General features: G+C 37.4%; 1 protein-coding gene across 5 annotated transcripts in view; it reads left to right on the top strand.

Annotated features, from left to right (window-relative positions):
* Positions 1 to 21,164, top strand: part of Npas3 (neuronal PAS domain protein 3) — an 828,644-nt gene that overhangs the window by 99,190 nt on the left and 708,290 nt on the right. For 4 of the 5 annotated variants that reach the window (XM_090345197.1, XM_090345194.1, XM_090345193.1 and 1 more), the window contains exon 2: positions 1,086 to 1,175. The exons of the other annotated variant lie outside the window; for it this stretch is intronic. In XM_090345197.1, coding sequence (XP_090201323.1) covers positions 1,086 to 1,175 — 90 coding nt within the window. The remainder of the gene's footprint in view (positions 1 to 1,085; positions 1,176 to 21,164) is intronic. 5 annotated transcript variants of the gene reach the window in all.

Here is a 21,164-nt window from a genome sequence, read left to right as displayed (position 1 = left end):
TTAAAAATTGTTCCTGGATAGTTTGAGTTTTATTCAATAAGTTTGTGAAATAAGAAGCACAGAGAAATTCATAGAAATTCAAAAAGACTCATCTGAGGTTTTATGAAATAACATGAACCCCTGGCATCATTTTATTGTGAAAGGAGAATTGAATGGATGTGTCTATCTTCAATCCCTGTACATATATGTGCATCCATACATTCTTGAAGATTACACGTTACTTAACTTTTTCTGACAGAGTAGTGGTGATACATGCTACTCTTATTGATGCCATGTATTGATCAAATTATATTTCTCTAAAATACAACATGATAGGTTCTGTAAATACTTTTTCCCCTGAATGAAGAGATTTTCAATGGAAGGAAATGGTCAGAAAAAATGCCTCTCAGCAATTTTATATGCTTACATAATGCAGGAGTCTCAGATGAATTTATATGCTTAAGTAATACAGATGAAAATTGTGTAAGCTTTTTTCCCCTTTTTGCCTTAACTGCCAAGAAACCTGGAGCCACTGTAATCAGCTCATCTCAGGTGCCTGTTAATATCTAACCCTCGCTCCCCATGGCCTTGCTTGGGCTTTCATCCTTAATTGGGTTTAGTTCTGTAAGCTGTGTTATATCCTTTAAAAGTTGGTAGCATGCAAACTCTATATAAATTGAATAAAAGTGAAAAATAGATTAACTTGACCAAGATTGTTTTCAAGCTAATTTATAGTTGCATACATGTGTAATGCATGATTGAATTAATGACAATTCTGTAACATAAACACTAATGACATTTATTTTTTTTAACATTTTCTTTAGAATATAATCATGAGGATTGTAGAGTGGGTTAAGCTTTAGACCTGTCTTTCTTTTCTTCCATTTTCATGACTCAGATCAAAACTAAAATTGTTCTGAAGAACTGAATAAGTTGCATTTCTCTGACTGCAGTGTTTTAAAATGTATGTACACATTGCAATTGTGTGTAGAGCTCAAAAGCGTAAAAAGCAAAATATATTAAATTTCAACATACTTGTTATCCTGCATTCTGGTTTACTGTAGAGAATCTTTAGTCATGTCTATCTGTTTTTGATGCCTCTACAGAATAACTGCCCAGCATCCTCTGCCCAACCAATCAGAATGTAGGAAAATCTACAGATATGACGGAATCTACTGTGAATCTACCTACCAGAAGTATGTTGAAATCTTTGTGAGTCTTCCTTCTGGCTCGTGCATCAGTGCTATGCAAAAATATCCTTGTATTGAAATCTTACTTTTTATCGAATTTAGTGGGGGAGAAAAACCAAAACCAACCAACCAAATTTAAAACAAAAAAAAATCCTTGCCTCTGAAATCAAGACAGAAAGAAGTTTATTCTTTTGAAATTATGGTCTAAAAGTTTTTTTTAAAAAATTACTGCATTAAAGCTCTTAGGTAAGCTTCTTTATATTGCAATAAACAAGTACTTATATGCAAGAAAATCTCAGGAAAATACATTGCACAGGTGCTTCGCATCTTAGGGATTTGAAAGGTGTGTTATGTATAAATTAGCTGTCACTTTTTTTCAATCCTGTAATGGAATGATGAGTTGTAATTTGCATAATCCTTTAAGAAGTCAAATTATACTGTCATGTAGCAGACTTAACATGCTAGCTAAGATTTCAGAGCTTTGCAGCTAATTACTATGTACCTTACAGGACAGTTAAATTGAAGTTGAGTCCTCTGTCTTTGCTTCCATTTGCTTTGTCCATTACTTAACAGAATCTGCACTTTGGTAACAAGGTATTGTTATTATCGTGGAAGTAAACACTCTGCTTCAGGGAAAAATTGCATTTTAACATATTGTAGCTTGATTCATATGATTTTTGCTAAGAAGAAAGTTTGTTTTTTTTAAAGAGTCCAGTTGGAGTCTTCCAAGAAAAGATATTGATGCTTTCCAGAGAAGTTATGGAATATTTATTGAAGCAGCATTAACATTTAATCAATTAAATTCCCTTGTAGAAAATATAGAGTAATACAACCATAATTCCATGGAAGGCATTATTCTTTCTTCATATATGATGCGTGTTTTCATCATCAGACTCTTCTTTTGCAGTAGCATGTCATATTTTTAAAGTGTCCTTTTTTCCTTAAAAAAAAAATCCTTTCTGAGTACAGCTGGTGAGTTCTGCTTTCATTTTACTTCTCCAAGTGGTGGAGCATCTTCTTTTCTGGTTTCCATTTTTTAAAACAATGAGGAGATGCTGGTGACTGTGAAGGCTATTCTCTGAAGCTAGTAAGAACTGGATCTGAAACAAGTTCACATTGTTGTATGCCTAGTGTGGCTCAGTTGATCACTGGACTACGGTGTATTTATTGTGAATTTATCTCTGGCTTTACTTAGGGATAGCCTGTTGCTTAGATTGCACACTTCCTTGTATCAGAGTTGGTGTGGTTACAATGAAAACTTAGTTTGATATTGATTATGTATTTACTTAATTTTTTGACCTATTTATTGTGAGTTTTGGTGGTCAATTTTCTGAAATTTCTGACTTTACATGTGTGTGTGTGTGTGTGTGTGTGTGTGTGTGTGTGTGTGTGTGCGTGCGTGCGTGTGTGTGTGTGTGATTCCTGGCTGTTGTGAAGAAGTCTTTTATTGTACAGGAAGGTGGCCCTTTAAAGGTTTATCAAAGCAGCAGTCGTTTTTTTTGTTGTTGTTGTTGTTGTTTTGTTTTTGATTATTTCAAATAACAGCAACCAGCAGTCAACCAATGTTCCATTGTTCTTTTGTAATAAAGTCAGTTGAATACATATGAAAATACTGTATCTACTTAAGGTCTCAGGTTGGTCAGTTTAAAGTGAGGGGCATAGAAGGAGCCCAAAGAATTTATTCTCTAGAAAGGCTTCTTTAACCATTGACTTCATCTCCAGGCCTTGCTTTTTTATTTTATTTTTTATTTTTGGATTGAGAATCAGTGTTATTTGCAGTAGAGGTAGACACAGGAGGCAGCACAGCTGTGCCTGCCGTGAAAGTCACTAGAGGGATATTCATAACAAGGAAATATTGGCAAATAAATGATGAAGAAGGGGAGGAAATCCCCAAGATGTTAAATTGGAGCAGTGTCACTGAGATGATTAATGCGGTTGTGTACTTTAGTGAAGATTCTTATCTGAATTGTGTAGAAACAATAGTGTATGTTTAATAGCTCCTCCTAAACAAAAGCATGTGATATGCAAGTACACTGAAGAGAAAAAGTCCCTGGATTCAGGATTTATTTTCCTGAGTGAGTATTTTTCCCAACTCTTTGGTTTTGATTAGAAAGCTGATGTTAATGTATTCATTCTGTGTGTTTAAGATGAGTCTTCATGTATATAGCATTCCTCATTAGTGGATTGACGATGTTTTGTAAAAAGCACTGTCACTTCAAAACTTGAGAATAAGTGTTACCACATGTAGGAAGCAGCAGTTGTTGAGATTCAGTCTTCCTAGGCAAGCAGTCAATGTCACTGGGCCAAGTGATTAATGGGTTAAACTTCCATCCGTGACAGGACAGTATCAGTTTATAAAGATTCTTTGTTGTCAATTTCTTGTGATAGAGTAGCTTTCTCCTGTAGGTCTGACAGTCAAGCCATGAATGTACAGATTTGGTGTTATATCGTTTACTTGGCTTGTTCGCCAGCATTGTTTGGTGGCATCTGTATCTTCGGGAAAGTTACTTAATCTCCAGGGGCCTCCATAATTTCTAGTAGATACAGAAATAGATGATATATGACATGACATATGACAAAGGACATATAATCCTCCTGGCAATGTTCTAATAGAATACTGCTGAAATGTTGGCAAACTGTAGTTGCAAGCCAAATTGGGGGATTTGAATCCAGTGTAACGGGTGAAGATCGCTGACAGTGCAGAGAGTGTATTTTATTTAAGCCTTCTGTTTTAATTTTGTCTGCTGGTATTTGTGTGCATGTACATATGTATGTACTAGCTGGGTCATGAATATGTCTCTTAATGAATCCTACTTCAGAAAGATCTGTCAGGCACTGTTTTCAGTCAAGAAGATAGATGTACACATAATGCAGAGGCCAAAGTCAGGGTTTGTTGAAAGTATAGATGATTATAAAGAAAGAAATAGCCCGCTTGATGGAGAAGTTTCTGATATGAAGAGGCCGTCATTCAAAATTAGTGGTGCTAGATCCACTTGAATGACAGTCACTTGTCTGTATTTCTTCTCTGTGATCAATGACCTCAGGAATTTGAAACTGGAGAAAGCCCTGAAAATCTTACTGGATCAGATACCCTTCCCCATACTTCATGTGTTCATATTCCTTTCCACTTCAGCTGTACAGTTTCATTAATTGTGAATTGTTACATTTAAGGTATTTATTAAAATGTAAATTCCATTTAGATTGGGGAATATTAAGGTGATTAGACAGTTTCAATAATATTAAAAATCTAATGCAAACAGGAATCTAAATCTATGATTAATTATTTTTAGAGGGCTAATTTATTGTTTTTTAAATAATGGCAGTAAGCCAGGAGTTGGCAGCTTATACCTGTAATCCTAGCTCCTTAGGAGGCTGAGATCTGAGGATCCTAGTTCAAAGCCATCTCTGGCAGGAAAGTCTGTAAGACTCTTACCTCCAGTTAACCACTGGAAAAGCTGGAAGTGGCATTTTGGCTCAAAGTAGTAAAGCACTAGCCTCAAGTGAAAAAGCTGAGTCAGATCTCAGGCTGTGAGTTCAAGCCCCATGACCACCCCCCCCCGCAAAAAAAAAGTAATGGCAGTATAGTAGTCACTCTAATTTCTTGTATTCAATCTTTCATGGCAATACCAGTTTAAAACCTCACGTGCCAGTTAGGGGTTTTAAGCATATTTTAGGGGTGTATTTATCACATTTAAAAAGATATGAACTTTCAAAAAGTCCCGATCACAGTGCAAATTTTTTGGGGACCTTATTGCTTTATAAGTCATTATGCTAAGCACTAAGGCATTTGGGTCTCAGTCCCTTCTTCCTTTTTCATTCCCTTCTCCTTTTTCAAACTGACCTTTCATAGATGATAATATCAGTATTTTAGTGACTCATAAATTAGGAAGACTTGATTGGGAGGTGTTGGAGTTCTTCCCAGATTAATAACAATTGTCAATATGTTCCTTACTTTTATATTTTTGAATGTAAAAGTAAAAACAATAAAAGGAATTTTTGAAAAAGGAGAAAAGATACTCTCTGTATCCTTAACTTTGAACTTTGTTTTTACAGAGAGGCAGGACTATATTTTGTTAGTTGGGAAATGTTCATGAACATGACATGGAATTATTGCTGTAATGAGCGCATTAGGTATCAACTATCTTGACTTCTGTCGAGAACATTTGACCGGAGTGTTGGGGCATACTCCTGTGGTCTCAGCATTCATGAGATTGGGGCAGGAAGACAGATTTTTCAAGGCCAGCATGGACTACAATCACCAGGTTCTGGATTTCATTTCCCAACATTAAAAATCAAAGAAAGGAAGGGTAGTAGGTAGGAAGCTGTATTTAAGAACAGTGATTTTACTTATACTTAGAAAAGACTTGAGGCAATCCATTATAAACACTGAGCAGATGTGACAACAACATTGATGTTAGGTTTAGACTGGAATTGAGAAAACCTGAATGAGAAGGTGTCTGTATCAGAAGAGGCCATTGGTAAAGACATAGGCTCTTGTTTTGCCTCTTCCTGATCCAAAGCCGCTGTCCATCTGTGAAATACCTGGTGAATGTTTCTAGGCCTAACACCACAGGGCATTATCACCTGTCACCGTCAACGAGAATCAGGTGTTATAAACAGATAATATTACTCTTCTTGGGTCTATTTGCATTTTAATAAGCAACTCGAAGAGAAGGAATTCTAGATAAATAATAAAAGAGAGCCTTCTCTAGTAGAATAATTTTAGATGGTATGACAGAGCCTGGAGAAATTATTTTGGGGCTGGAAAGGAGAGAACTTGTTCCTCAGGACATAACCTACCCAGAATGTGGGTGTTCTCAGTTACTGTCATCCAGTGGCCCAGTATTATGGATTTGAGGAGGGGAAGACTCTGAGAAGGAATTGACAAAAGTCCAGGGAAGAAACAAGGTACATGAGTCTGAAGCATGAGGTGAGTCAGCGAGAGGCGAGTCTTTTTGGACTGTGTGGTGGCTAGTGCTGGTATCTTTCTTATTGCAGTTAGGGAGGCTGCCGTGTCAGGTGGGCCTCTGGAAGTAGCAGCACCTATGCTGAAAGCCAGGCAAAGGTCGGGGAGAGGCTGCTGATGGTTTAGGCAGATTGAGTGATTGCTGTGAAAGATCTTTTGTTTTTCTCTTCATATACAATAATTCATTCCAGTTGGGTTTGGAACAATGGATAATGAAGGATTGAGAAAGAGATATAGGATGAACTTCATAAAGAGCCCTCAGAAATTCACATATGAAAAAGCAGACAGTGGATTTCAAGCCTTTCAATATCTAAATGAATTCTAATGTCATTATCATGCCTCTCTCACACCAGCATGATTTCAGGTGTTTTCTCCTAGTGAATCTTAGCATCATGTGAATGCTTTTGATCACTTTCCACCAGTGTTCAATTTTCTCATTTTTCACAAGTGTGAACTTGTATACCAATGTATATTATTTAAGGCTTAAACCAGACAATTAAAACGTGACCAATTTATAGATTTTTTTGTATATTTTCATTAACCATGGTCAGGTTATTTTATGCACAGTCTACTCACAGGTGACAGAAAACCTTTGCCCTTTCCTCCTTCCTAAGACTAGAAGATGGAGATAACAAATAATAGAGATTCTACCTGACAGGTGCTTTGAGAGACACGCCCACTATGGGAGGTTTTTAGGACTGTGTTGAGGAGGCGGAGCTAGTACTGGGCTTGAACTCAGGTCTGCTCACTTGTTCAGCTTTCTTGCTGGGGCTGAAGCTGTCTCTCTCTGCCTGGCACTGAGAACTGCAAGGTGGAAGAGCTATCTGAGCCGGGTGAGTGTTATTTAAGGTAGTGGTTTGAGCTAAAAGATGGCATTTTTGATGAATAAATTACCAATATAAATCAGAAATAGGGAATTGGGAAGGCTGACAGGTAAGTCTGGAGAGGAAGCAAGAGTGTCCATCACATGTGGCAGACAGCTATGCAATAAGGTCAGTGACATTTGGGGATAGTTTCTGGGAAGGACACAGGGGAGTGGGAATTTTGGAAAAGTATTGTGGAGGAGGGTTATCTGCTGCAGGTATGGGACCCACAGCTTTGTCTCCTGTTTGTCTTGCTTAGGCATGCTTTGGAAGGAAAAAAAAAAAACATGAAATGGTGCTGCTTGAAGTTAATTTTGACTTGTAAACATTCTAGAGAACTCTGCAATAAGAACTCCAGTTCAGAACCTGCCTGTTAAGTTCACCCTTTTCTTGGGTTTTCAGGAACCAGGAGAGTCTTGCCTTTTTTCTCTTCACAATCACTTGTAATTCAAGCCACACAAAAGCCAAGTAGTGAGGCAGTATGATTTGGAATGAAAGAATATTAATTGGCTTCACCGGAGTGTATATTTTTGTTATGAGCAAAGTGACTACCTAGATTAAAAAAATAATAATTGGCTAGTGAGCTAGTTGTACACCTGTGGTTTATGAGACCTCCCTAGAAGCTTGATAAGAAAGAAAACAAAGGTCAGTGTTGGGGGGCACAGAACTCTGAGTTGACTGTTGAGGGCTGTGTATTCAAAATTGCTAACAGGTGGTTACAGAAACGGCTACTAAAGTGTTGTGTTAAGGCTTTAACAGTCAACAAGCCAGTGGTTATACATAAACTAAGGTGTTACTAAGTTCTCTATAAAAATGTCATCTGTCTGATGTTTATAAATTTATGTATGGTGAATTTTGGACCTAGTATATGCAAGAGGTTGAAAGAATGACAGTGTATTCAGAAGTTGTGAGTTGTAGTTACGATTTATTTTTGTAGTATTATTAGAGGTGGTTAAGCCTTCTAGAAATGATGTGGGTTTGAGTCTGTCCTTACAACCCCTAAAATTATCTGAGATGTGGGACAGTGGCCAAGTTAACTTTTTTTTCTTGTTTGGTTTTTACTTAGGACTTTGTACTTGTTAGGCTTGTGTTCTACCACTTGAGCCACACCTCCAGTCCTGCATTTTGCTCACTAAATAGAGATGGAGTCTCATAAATTTTTCTGTCTGGACTTCTTCGAACATCAGTATTCCAGATCTCAGCTCCCCAAGTTGTCAGAAAAGTAGGTATGATTCACTTGAGCCTCGCTCTAAGTCTTCAAGCATCTGCTTGCTCACCTATAAAATAGTAAAAGTTTGCTGGGAATGTGTTGTAGTGGCAGACTACTTGCCTAGCATGTACCAAGCTTTAGTTCTAACCCCAGCACTGAGGAAAAAAAGTCAAACCAACAAGCAACAACAAAAAAATCTTGGGCTGGGAGTTTGGCTAGTTGGTAGAATGCTTGTCTCTCTTGCACGAAGACCGACCTGGGTTCAGTTCCTCGAGTATATATACATATATATGTGTGTGTGTGTGTGTGTGTGTATATATATATATATATACATATACATATATATATATATATGGAAAAGTCAGAAATGTTGTGGTGGCTCAAGTGGTAGAGCACTAGAGTTGAGGAAAGCCCAAGGACAGTGCTCAGTCCCTGAGTTTAAGCTCTAGTACTGGCAAAACAATAACAACCCCCCCCCCCCAAAAAAAAAACCTCCAAGACTTTTTGAAAAAAAAAAGGAAAATGAAGGAGATGGTAATTATTATATTACTAATCCTTTACCTCATGCAGATATGAGACTGTGGGGTAATGGCTTATTTTATATATCTATATCTCTATAAATGTATATATACATATTTACACACATGCATGTTTGTATAATCAATAGCAAAAGATGAAGAAACCCACTCAAAGGTAAAGGAAAAAATGATTGATGGACTTTGAATTAACACCCCCAAACTCTGGTGCAATAGTGAAATATAGACAGCTTTTATACTCTTTGGCCCATTTTTGTAAATAAAATGTGATGGGAACACAGCTACATCACACCCATTCATTTGTGTATTGTCTGTGTCTCTTTTCCTCTGCTTCCAGGGCACAATTAAGTAGTGGCAACAGAAATCATGTGGCTTACAAGAACTTCAATATTTATAGCCTGGCCAATTATAGAAAAAGTTTGATTACCTTTGTGTGAGGCTTTGGGCTGACATCAGAGCCGAAGGTCCAAGCCACAAAAACACTGACAATTTGAATGCTAAGTATCTATGAAGTGAATGCTATAATCTCTCTCATACCTTGCAGTGCAACTTTTTTACAAAAGGGCAAGGAAGAAGCATTCAGCTTTTCCTATGACTATGGAGATGTTGATCTTAAAGTTCTGAAAGGAACATACAATGTTATTCCTATTTTGCATGTAAAACATTTCTATGAAATTCCATTTTCATAGCAATAAAAGTATAGCATTCGATTAGACAACTATTTAAAGTTTAGTGACTATCAGGATAACAGAAGAGACCTCTGTTAAAATAATTTTATGTTTCCAAGAATTTTATATTTTAGGGAATTTAAAAAATACCTTCCTATGAAATACATAGAATATTATGGAAAGGTCACTTGCATAAAATGCAGTATAATTTGTTAAAAATATAAGCAGTAGCTTCAGTGGAAAAGTGCACTAGAATTTACTTCTTTTAATTAGTAAGGCCATGAATTCAGACTCTTATTCTTGCTTTGCCTTCTGGTACACTTTTCTTGCTCATAGTTGGCACTTTTATGTCATTTGTACTGCATTTTAGTTTGACATTTTACTGGTGAATTTGAGATGGAATTTCTCAGACTTCTGCCTTGGCTAGCTTCTGACCTTGATCTTCCTGGCTTTAACCTGCTGAGTAGCTAAAATTGTAGGCCTGAGTCATGGATACCTGACTGAGAATATTTGTTTCTATGTGATTTTTCTCTTGATTCCAAGGATTTCCTGTTCATTAAATTTCCTAGGATTTTTGCTGCCTTGGGATTTCCAAAGCAGACACTGGTGGATCATTAACTCTTGCTAAAGAGATCTTCTCATATAATTACCTTGCACTGGGCCCAGTGCCATGGCACTGGGCTGGTGAAGAGGTAGTTTCTAGATTAGTCACCTCATGACATTTTATCCTCTTTCCTGGAAGTAGTTCTTTTTGATATGTCTAGATTCTATATGGAAGATTCAGGTGAACAAAAGATGACTTCAAGTGTCATTTGTATTCATACCACCTATAAGTAGCCTCAGTTGACAGTTGCCAACTTTGGTGGGAAAACTGTGTTGTGCAGATATTTCCATTCTGAGAAAGGACAAGGACACTTTTTTCCTGTTGTAGTTTGTATCTGCTTTCTGGTTTTTTTATCACTTGTTTTTCTTGTAAGACTTCAAATTTCTCTAAGACCTAGTAATGTATTTGTTAATTAGATGATTATTTCAGGAGAAAAGTCCATCCTTACCATCTCAATATTCATTTTTGTCTGGAGATAGTGTAGCATTTAACTGTGAGATTGATTTGCATGTTAGAGGATGATGATAATGGTGGGAAGGGTTTGGGGGGTTATAGAAACCCTCATTTTGGAGATCAGAGTATGTGCACATGCAGGGAGTAACTGGTTAGATAGTTTTCTGTCTGCATTACAGACTTACTGTCTCACATGTAGGTCTGTTGCATCATTTTCTGGGCTAAAAAGAGAATTTAAGAAGAGATTTCTGGTTATTGAGCTCAATGTGGAGCTGTCTAGATTTTGTTCTCAAAACAAAGATGGTTGGGTCCTTTGAGGATATTTGGCTTGTTGACCAACATGTAAAGGAAACATAGTTGGGTGATATTTTTCCCTTTGGCAAACTTGAAATCTTCATAAGAAGTATTTGAAATCAGGCACTAAAGGTTTATACGACTACATAGGCAAGTGCACTATCTTATTTAAAACCTGTTATTCCTTCCTCTCCCTGAGCTTAGTTGTGAAGGATCCATTGGTCACATTCTTTGCTTGCTTTTATGTGTTCCCCATCAAGAGTGGGCATTTTTCTCACCAGCAAAAGTTATTACCTGTGTTTTCCGCCAATAAGCTTCCTAACAGCCTTGTTTTCCTGACTATTTCCCCTCAGGGGTGCTGATACTGAGTCACAGCCAACTGTGTGCCTTGGCCTTGAAAATGGGGGATTCACAGCCTTTTTGCTGCTTCCACTCTGAACATCACTATTCTAAGGGTAAAATGGAATTAGCATGGCTCCTTTGGGCAGAAAACCTGTTTGGTGTACTTCAGGACAGACCTATCCTGTTTAGTTGAGGACCAGCTGGGTCTTATTATGCAGAGTACGCCTTATGGTGATTATTGGGGAAATATCTGCTCACAAGAACTGCTTGGCCACTGGCAATAGCAGAAGAGAAACAACCATTCTTACTGGGCACTGGTAGATCGGGCCTATAATTGTAGCTAGTCCAGAGGCTGAGAACTGGGGATCACAGTTTGAATACAACCCAGGCAGAAAAAATCATTCAGACTCTTAATTCAAGTTAAGTACTAAAACAGCTGGAAGTGGAGTTGTGGCTCAAGGGTAGAGCACTAGCCTTGAACACAACAGCTCAGGGACAGCACCTAGGCCTTGAGTTAGGTGCAGGAATAGCAGCCAAAAATAAATAAATAAATAATAAGGGGAAAAAAAAGAAAAGTAAAGAAGTAGCTATTTGACTTCACTCATAGAGAAATTCAAGTGTCCTAAGCCTTGAATAAACGTGACTGGCAGAGACGGGGTTCACATCACTACAGTGCTTTAAGTGGAGGTCTGGAGATGGATTCAGTGGGGACCAGAGTGGAGAGCAGGGGAGCTCTTGTAAAATTCATGATCAATAAATTCATCTGATAGCAAGATTGTTTACCTTTTTCTCTGAATACTGCTTGCCCAAAGCTAGTAGCAATTTATCGGAGGCTGGTAGGAATACAGAATGTTGATTTTTTTTAAATTTATCATGGTACTTGTGAAATGCCTCAGGGAAGAGAAGAGTAGAAAACTAAAATTATAGGCCAGCCAATTTTAAGTAGAGTGTATTTTTACAAGGATCTGGAGGCATGTTTGGTTCACTTGTACTAGGAGTAATTTAATTGGGTCTGTTCAGAAGTGATTTGCAGGACATAAACATTTGCTGTGGTATAAACAGGTTGTCTTTAGAAGGTGAGGATCCTAGATGCAGACAGGGTAGGGTGAATACAGCTGTGTTTATTCTACTCTTTGAAAACAACACTTATCGATGCCAAGGTCTTTCTACTATGAGGCCTGGAGCCAACCAAAGCCTTACCCCTTAACAGTGAAGTGATCTTTCAGTTTCCCCATTTCTACATCTGTGTTTACTGATTTTTCCATCTGCAACAATACAACTGATACTAAAAACTGAAGAGGACAACATGTTTCAAATATAGTACTGTATAGTCTTCAGGCATTATTTTCATAGACCCAGGCAATGCTATTTTAAGTAGGTAATATTATTTTGATTTTGCCCTGAAGAATATAGAGACTCAGAGAGGTTAGACAAGTTGCTTATGTCACGAAGCTAACAATATCATCAACATTTGTATGTGACAGTACTCACAAGGGAGAAGATGTATGTATCCAGCTATTCATTCCATTATACTAGTTGATGTGGCTTTTTGCAGCTGGATGACAATTGACCTGAGAAAAACATCTATTTTCTGTTCAAAGATTGTATCTTGGCATCTTTTTTTTTTTTTTCAAAATACAAGGACCCCAAGGAACTCCAAGCTTACCTTAAAGACGTAAGATTTGTCATATTGAACATATGTTAGAGAGCATATGGCCAGTGTCCTGTGTGCATAAAGCTGTACATTCTAACCTGAGGGCTTCCAGCACTCCATACTTTGTGGAAATTCTATTAATCCTTACTTTGTAGTTATCTCACCGAAATTGATGTGTCTCAACTTTTTATCTATTCTCTAGCTATAGTTCTAGCTGCAAACTGTCCATATTTCTAACTGTGTTCCATTTTAACATATAACAAGAAACAAATTAACAAGAATGTCCATGGGATTTCCCAAATTAAAGTGCAAAGCAACCTAATGAACTAATTGTGTTTTGTCTCCATTTTGCATGGGGTAGACACACCTCGGGGCTGTAGTTTTCAGTGCAATGTGGCTGGTCTGTAAATAAGACCTTTCTTCTTTCTCATTTAGAGCCCTATCCAGGACAGTGCACTCATTACTGCAAAACCAAACCCAGCATCTTCACTACAAGCTTCCTCTCCTGCTTAGTACCTTTGCTTTACTTTCATTTTTTTTATATAGTCAAGTACATTTACTCAGAATCACCTTTCATTCTGCCTCTAGTCTCAGTGATCCTGCATATAGGTTTCCTTTCCCATTTTTTTCCTAAATCAAGTGATTATTTCATGCCTATATCATGATGCTTACGTAGTCACTATCTTATTATTGCCTATATTGATTGCTTTGACCCAGATAAGCCAATTCTTGTGGCTGACTTTATGCAATATACCATTCCAAGGATTTAAATCATCCATTCTGGGCTACCTCATAGTTGCCAGATTAAATACTGTTTCTGCTCAAAGTTGTCAGAATGTGTTGACTGCATTTCCTCTGTACAATATATGTACCTTAGCTTAGTGTTCAAATCCACTCATCTTGCTCCAGTCTTCCTATTGGCCTCCTCATCGCAAGGCATTTCTCAGCGTAGGCTCTCTGCTCCTGTTCACAAAACAACCACCGTGCATGCACTGGCCCTTCACCTTTGCTGCCTCTTCCAAAGTCTCTCTAAACTTGTTTTACCCTCTGTAGTTTCTTTCTTCTCTTAATCGTATTAATTGGTACCTTCTGTAATAAGGAACTATGGTTGGTGATATATCAGTGAAATAAGACCAGTCATCTTTGTCCTCAAAATTACTATTACAAATAGATGGGAAAAGAAAACAGGCAGGTAACACCAAACATTAATGAAGGAAATGAGATGCTGATCAGTATCATGGAAAGAGAGAAGGGTTAGCCAGGAATTAGGAGTGCTGGAACGAATATGGCTTCAATTAAGTGGGTGTCCATTCAAAAGATAACATGTGAGCAAAGGCTCTAAAACTGTATGGCAGAATAAAATTTCTGGATACAACAAATAACCTCTGTAAAGTCTCTGAAGCTGAAGAGCCCTCCATGGACCACCATGAGAGAGAGAGAGACTGTGGTGAGGGGAGCAGGGGCTGTGTGGAGGTTACCAGAGGACAGGGAGCCAGTGCATGCTCTTGGGATTTTATTCTACTTGAAATGAGGCTTTAGCAGGGACTTGAACTGAGGAGTCGGGGGCTCTTGACAGACTCTTGGAACTGGTCTTGCAGTTAGCTGAGAACATGACTCATGGGATGAGGGCCGAGGAGGAGGCCAGCTTGCAGCTCCTGCTTCATTCCATAGATGTAGATGTGGAGCTAGTGAGAAGAACTTGGGTTCCCATTAATTTAGAAAGAAAAGCCATCAAAATTTCCTGATAAATTGGATAAGGGGAAGAATATAGATGAGAGTGAAGAGAGCTTTGAATTCAATATCAAACCTAAACATTTTCTCTCCTATATTGCAGCACTTCATCTAACATATATAAATAGATGGCTTTCGGAAACACAGAAAGTTGGCAATGAGACATGACAACTTTTAAAAATTAATAGATATGTGTGTGTAATCTCTGTAAGAGGATGAGTTCATTAAAAACATGTATTTAATCACTCCTGACACTTTGTAGCATGTACTTGTAGAAGATCAGTGGATGTCTTACTTCTCAGGAGTGCAAGATAGAGTTAGAGCTCTTCAGTGTACTGCTCAGTGGTCAGGCCCAAGTGAGAGGCTGATGTTTTCAAACCCAGTCTATTTTATATTTGCCTGGTGCTCTTGACTAAGTTACACAAACTTTCTTACTGATTTTTCTTGTCTATCATAATGACAGTTGTTCATTGAGTTAACTGAGGAAATGAATAAGCTGCTTAAAACAATGACAGGCACATACCAGGTATTCAAATAATGTTTACCACTCCTAAACAAATCAGTTTTGCTCAGCAAAAATTAGTTAAGAAAATCTTCTATTTGGATCACTCCTCCTCACTTTGCTGCCACCTCAACCTTTTAGCCACTCATTTCCGAACCTGTCAAGATGATATTTACTGTTCAAAAAGAAATGTACTCAATACCTGAATTATATAACTATAACCACTCTGCACATCACCTTTGCAATAACAATTTTTTAAAGGTGAATGCTTAATTTTCATAATAAGTTTCCATTGTAAACCTGGCTCTTTTGTTAATGTCTGAAAAAATGACAGAAAACTGTTTTGTGAACATCTGATTACCTGACTCTTAGAGGTGGCCTTAGAGGCTGGTCAACACCTTCTGGGTACATTTGATTGACAGACTGGCAAATGATACTTAAATATAACTAATACATAAAAAGATCAGTGTTTTCTTTATTATTTTTTAGCTTAAAATGCTGAATGTGTATTAAAATGAGAAAAATAATTTTCAGGATAGATATGACTTTCCTAGTACATAAAAGCAAGGAGATCACATCAAGCAGGGAATATTATTTTTTGGCCTCAATACAGGAAATTACTATTTTTCCTCCCATGTTTATATTTTGATACCTAATATCTCCCATTTTCTTCTTTCTTTCCTCTTTTATGTAGTTGTTGTTCCTTTTATCCTTCTTACTATCAGCAGCTCACTTGGTCTCCCGGTCTAGGAAGGAGCTGCACACAGCTGCGGTGGGACTCTCACAGGCTTTTTGGTTTCTGAAGGATTTGGCGAGCAGATTAATTCTGCTTTCGTAGTACATGGTACTTCAGTGAGGCACTCAGATTCTTCCTGAGCTCAGATTCCTGATCCATTCTATCCCTAGATGGCTGTCAATGAGTAACAGGTAAATACTGAACAAGGAAACCCCTTTAATTATCTTTGTGGATCATTATTTGAAAGTAATGTGTAGTTAGAACAGCTCCATCATTCATGATCATAGTACATGGCACGGGGTCAGAGCATGTAGCTATAGTCAGGAAAGCTGAGCTTGTTGTTCTTTCACTCTACCTGAGCCTGTAACCATGCAGTGCTGGTTCAGTTCTAGCCATCCAGAGAGCCAAGTGATGACTATTTAGCACAATAAGAATGCAAAAATATTTAAGGTGCAACTTTGTGGTCTATAGGAATAAATATATTAAAGCATGACTGATATGTTTCTGTAGTATATGTACACTACTTTGGATGCTCTTATCTTTATACCCAAGCTCATAAATCTTTTTCTAATATGGAATACAAACTGAGAGTGAACTCTTGGTCCTAAAAGAATAGGCTTGCAAGAACTGATTTCAGCCTCTCTTTCCTAGATTTGGTCAGTGAGCCCAACTTCATCGTAGGACACATTGACCTGCAAAGTTGGACTGTAGTTGATATGTTAAGTGTTTCTGACAGCCATTGAACCTGAGGAAAAATGAATGGTTTAGCATCATTAGGAATAGCATTGCTATCATCATTAGTAATTAATATCTTGAGCATGCATAAAGAATATTCACTGAGGTCCAGGAGTGTGGCCTAGTGGTAGAGTGCTTGTGTGGCATGCTTGAAGCCCTGGGTTTGATTCCTCACTACTACATACACAAAAATAGCTAGAAATGGTGCTGTGACTTGAGTGGTAGAGCATTAGTCTTGAGAAAGCTCAAGGACGGTGCCCAGGCCCTGTGTTCAAGCACAGGACTGGCAAAAAATGTTCACTGAACTTGATGGTCAACACACTTAGATAGATAGGATTAAATAGAAAAGCATTTCTAGATTAACCTATGGTTCTGAAAAGGCAAACCATTCCAGTAGAGTTTCAAGTTGATGGATAAATAGGCAATTCCAAAATGTTTTTGTAAGCTAGTTTTTTTTGTTGTTGTTAAGACTTAGAGCTCTATTTAACTATGTAAATAATACTGGGAAAATGATACATAATAACAATATAATGCAGATAACTAATAGCAGTAGTAATAATCTACTTCATACTGTCTAAAGTGGTAAATTAGGATGGCATTTTTATGACACTTAAAATGTTATTGCAAACATTTTAATGTGCTTAATAAGGTGAGTAAATGCTATTGTTAGCTTCTATTTAGCACATGCAAACTATGAATATTGGGAAATTAATATACATATCTTTGTGTATAATTTCAATGTTAAGCCCATATAGTCACAAATAACATCTTCAAAAAAACCTTATTTTAAAAATCATTTCAGTAAAATCTAAGACACAAAGTAGCTGTACTAGAGCTGTCAATGACATATTTCCATCCATATCTGAAGAAGTTTGATGTTGGTATCTTTAAAAAGTGTTTAAACTTGGCTTCTAAATGAACTGGAATATTAACATTCTTGTTCTCTAATTGCAATACTAATAGAAATCTCTGAAAAGGATTTAAAGTTGATTTACAAATAAATCTCAGGTGGACAAGGTGTTAGTCACTAAACTATGTTGTAAATTTAGGTAAGCCTATAATACGAACATGGAAAATATAATTGAGTAAAAGTGATATTTTCTTCCTAACAGGAATGCACTGAGCATTTCTGCTGGGTAGAGCAGTGTGGGGGGCTGTGCTTCTGCTTTCCCCAGTGGACCCAGGATCTAATGTGGATTAGATTCCATGTGAGCACGTGTTGGGTAGATTCATCTTCACCCTACATGGATATTACTACACCACAAAATGGAACATAATGTGACATGAATTTCTGTTGAGAACTGAGCTAGCAGTGGGGTTGTGGGTCAGGATGGAATTGGCAGGTTGTGTGGGAACATGGTCACAGGGACTGGTGGCTAAGCGAGCCTGTTCTTCAACCCTTTGGTTTTCCTGACATTATAGGTGATGAATTCAGTGCTTTGTCTTTCTCTGTTTCTGGGTCAGGAACATTGGTTCATTTTGTGTGGACTTACTTGTGACCTATATTTGAATTACTTCATTCATTTGACAAAGATACATTAAAGCTTCCTAATAATTTACACAATTTAAAATATAAATGTTTTATTTATACTTCTGCATGAAGTGAGTTAGGCAAGCATTATTTAAATGCTAGTGATACTGTTGCTGGCTTCTGCTATTCTTTTTACTCATTGAGCAGTGTGGTAATGCTTTGATGAGAAAAAGAGAACAGACTGAGGGAATATATGATAACTTTTGAAAGTTATTTGGCTCTATTCAGGCATGGATATTTATTATCAAGCAAATACTGGGCATCTTTCTGTAGGAAGCTGTAGGTAACTCAAATCTCAAGGATATCATTACAAACCAGCAGGGAAAGAAGCACATGTAGTAGTAACGTTTATTGCTTGAATAGACACAGAAGGGTTGCTACTAAGACTAGATCTAGATGTCTAATGGTAAACTGGACCTCTGAAGTTCCTGTAGCATGGGGTTGATGTTCATAGAGTGGGGAGATGATATAGATACTTACTCATTTTTAAAATGCTCACATTGTAATCAGGCATAGAGGATGGAGGGGGACAAGTACTTTTGATACAAGTCTGGTTATGTGAAATCACATGAGGATAGCTCATGAATCACAATTTTCTACAAGGGCAAAATTACTTGTAGACCATTTAGGAATTCTTTCTTAGGGAAGATTAATTTTGAAGCTGACCCTTAAAGGTTGATAGTGAGCTGGGTTTGGACATGGCTCATGGGAAATGGAAACAAGAGTTGAGTTTGAAATGAGAGAAATAAAGTTGATGGTACTTTGAAGGAGTGGGGAATGTGGATTTGATACTGTTTGTTTCAGTAATGTTGGGATCAAAGAAACTGGAAATGCAGTGTGTGGGGATATTTTTAGCTCTGTTTAAATGGCATGGACAAGAGAGAGAAAGAGGTGTGTGTGGGGGGGGCTGGCTGGCTGGCTGGCTGGCTGTGTGAGAATGGTAAAATAAAAATATAAAGTTTCTAGCTGTGCAAACTTTGGGGCTATATCAAGATTTATTGAGAGCCTACTATGTGAAAATGGGGTAGAATAGACAGATTGAGCTCTGTTCCATAGCAGTGGTTTGCATTGTGTTGGGTTTGAGAGTCAGTATTCTAGGTCCTGTGTACAGGCTGAGGTTTCCATGATTCCCTACATACAATAATAAAACATTTCTTAAAATTGTGTGTAGGAAGACCTCATGAGATAGGGAACATTCTTGGGCTTAGTAGACAGAAAAAATGTTTCCACAGATGGATTACTAAAATGTGACTAGCATCCGTATCTAATGCATAAGAAACCAATGCATTAACAAATACTGACCTAAGAAAAATACATTCAGTGGTGAGCTTCAGGTGGGACTCAGTCGGCTCTCTGTTAGTGCCACCTGAATGTCGAGGTGCCAATCAAATCTAGCAGGCACATGTTCTGGGTGACAGTGCAGTGACTTATCACTTCTTAAAGGAAGGTCAATATATGAGATCTGTGTGGATGGGTTTCCTAATGATGGAACTGAGGTTGTGTGCAATTAATATTTATTTTTGACAACCACCATATTGAGGGGAGGTTTTTTTTATATAATTGTTGTGATCTGTTTATGAACTTCAAGATACATGCTTATTAACACAATTCCCACTTCCGTCTACATGAAGGAAAATTCTTTAATCACCATTCCTTAGAACTTGTAATTGAAGTACTGCATTTTATTTTCTGCTTTAATAAACATGCCCCTCCTTGAGAGATGCTCCATTGTAAGCAGGCTTTTTATCCCTAAGGTCATAAACCTACTTTGATTATTGAGACAGCAGAGTCCAGGGTTAGTTTTTGTAGGCATCTTGAAAACATAGTTTAGTCGATAAGGCTATTGTACTTGTTTTCCTTTACAGTTTGCCTTTTGGGGGATAGGGTATTTGTATATTTTTTAGCAGGCTGGGTGACATGTAAGAATGTGAGCATGAGTATCCTGGAAGAAAAAGCTATTATTAGACATTCTTTCTTCCTTTCTTTTCTCTCCTCCCTTCTCTCTCTCTTTCTCTCATTCTTTCTCTCTTCCATTTTCATATTTTTTTGTTAGTCATAAGGCTTGAATTCTGAGCCTGGGCACTGTCCCTGAGCTCTTAAGCTCAAGGCTACCACTCTACCACTTAAGCTGCAGCTCCACTTCCACTTTTCTGGTGTTTAATCGAAGATAAGAATCACATGGATTTTCTTATCTGGGCTGGCTTTGAACCTTGATCCTCAGACCTTAGCCTCCTGAGTAGCTAAGATTATAGGTGTGAGCCACCAGCACCTGATTTACACATTTCTTATGTACATATCTCACATTATTTAAAAGCCTTTCCATTTCATTGGGACTTCATATATTCAATGTTCATTTCTGGTCTGTTATTACAGAGTTCTTGTTTGTAAAGCATGTCCTGCACCCCCACCCCCTTCTCTCGACTCCTGCAGTCAATGCATGGTCACTATAGTAGAATTTGTGTCCATGTCTTTCACTAGGAAATCATCTGATAGATCTGGGAACTTACTTTATATCCATTTCTGTTATCAGAAACACCTAAAAAAAGCATTAAGACAGTGACACAATGAAGGCTAATGAATAGCTTTAGAATTGAGTAATTCTATGTTAAAAGACTGTATGCAAATTTTGTTTAAAAATTTGAATATCTTAAGGTTAATGATACTAGGTGGAATTAGAGACTGAACTTGATTTAAAATAGGCTTATATTGAAAAATCATTTGTAATTTGGTATGTATTTCTATAATAATGTCCTTTAAATTCTCTAGCCACCTGGACACCAGTGACTCTCATCTGTAATTTTCACTATGCAGGAGGCTGAGATCTGGAAGTTTGTGACTTGAGGCAAGCTTGGATAGAAAAGTTAGACTAGATTCCTTCTCCCAAATATTCAGCATAAAGTAGAGTAGAGGCATGGCTCCAGTGTAGACTGCCAGACTCATATACATGAGGCACTGAATTTAAAGTACTGCTAGGAAAAATTTCTTTAGCCTTTGAAACTGTCATACAATTCTTATCCATTTATATTTTCAATAATTATGTGATCAAACTTGAACATCATTACAGTTTAAATCAGAATATACCTTTGCCTGTTACGAACTATTACTCAATCCTCTTTAACAAGCTCTGCCCCCCCCAAAAAATGAGTTTTTTTTGTAATTAAAAAATTTGT

Source organism: Megascapheus bottae, chromosome 14, assembly GCF_031878675.1.
Source record: "Megascapheus bottae isolate mThoBot1 chromosome 14, mThoBot2.hap1, whole genome shotgun sequence".
NCBI lineage: Eukaryota > Metazoa > Chordata > Mammalia > Rodentia > Geomyidae > Megascapheus > Megascapheus bottae.
The sequence above is the reverse complement of the archived record's forward strand: the minus strand, read 5'-3'. Positions and strand labels throughout refer to the sequence as shown.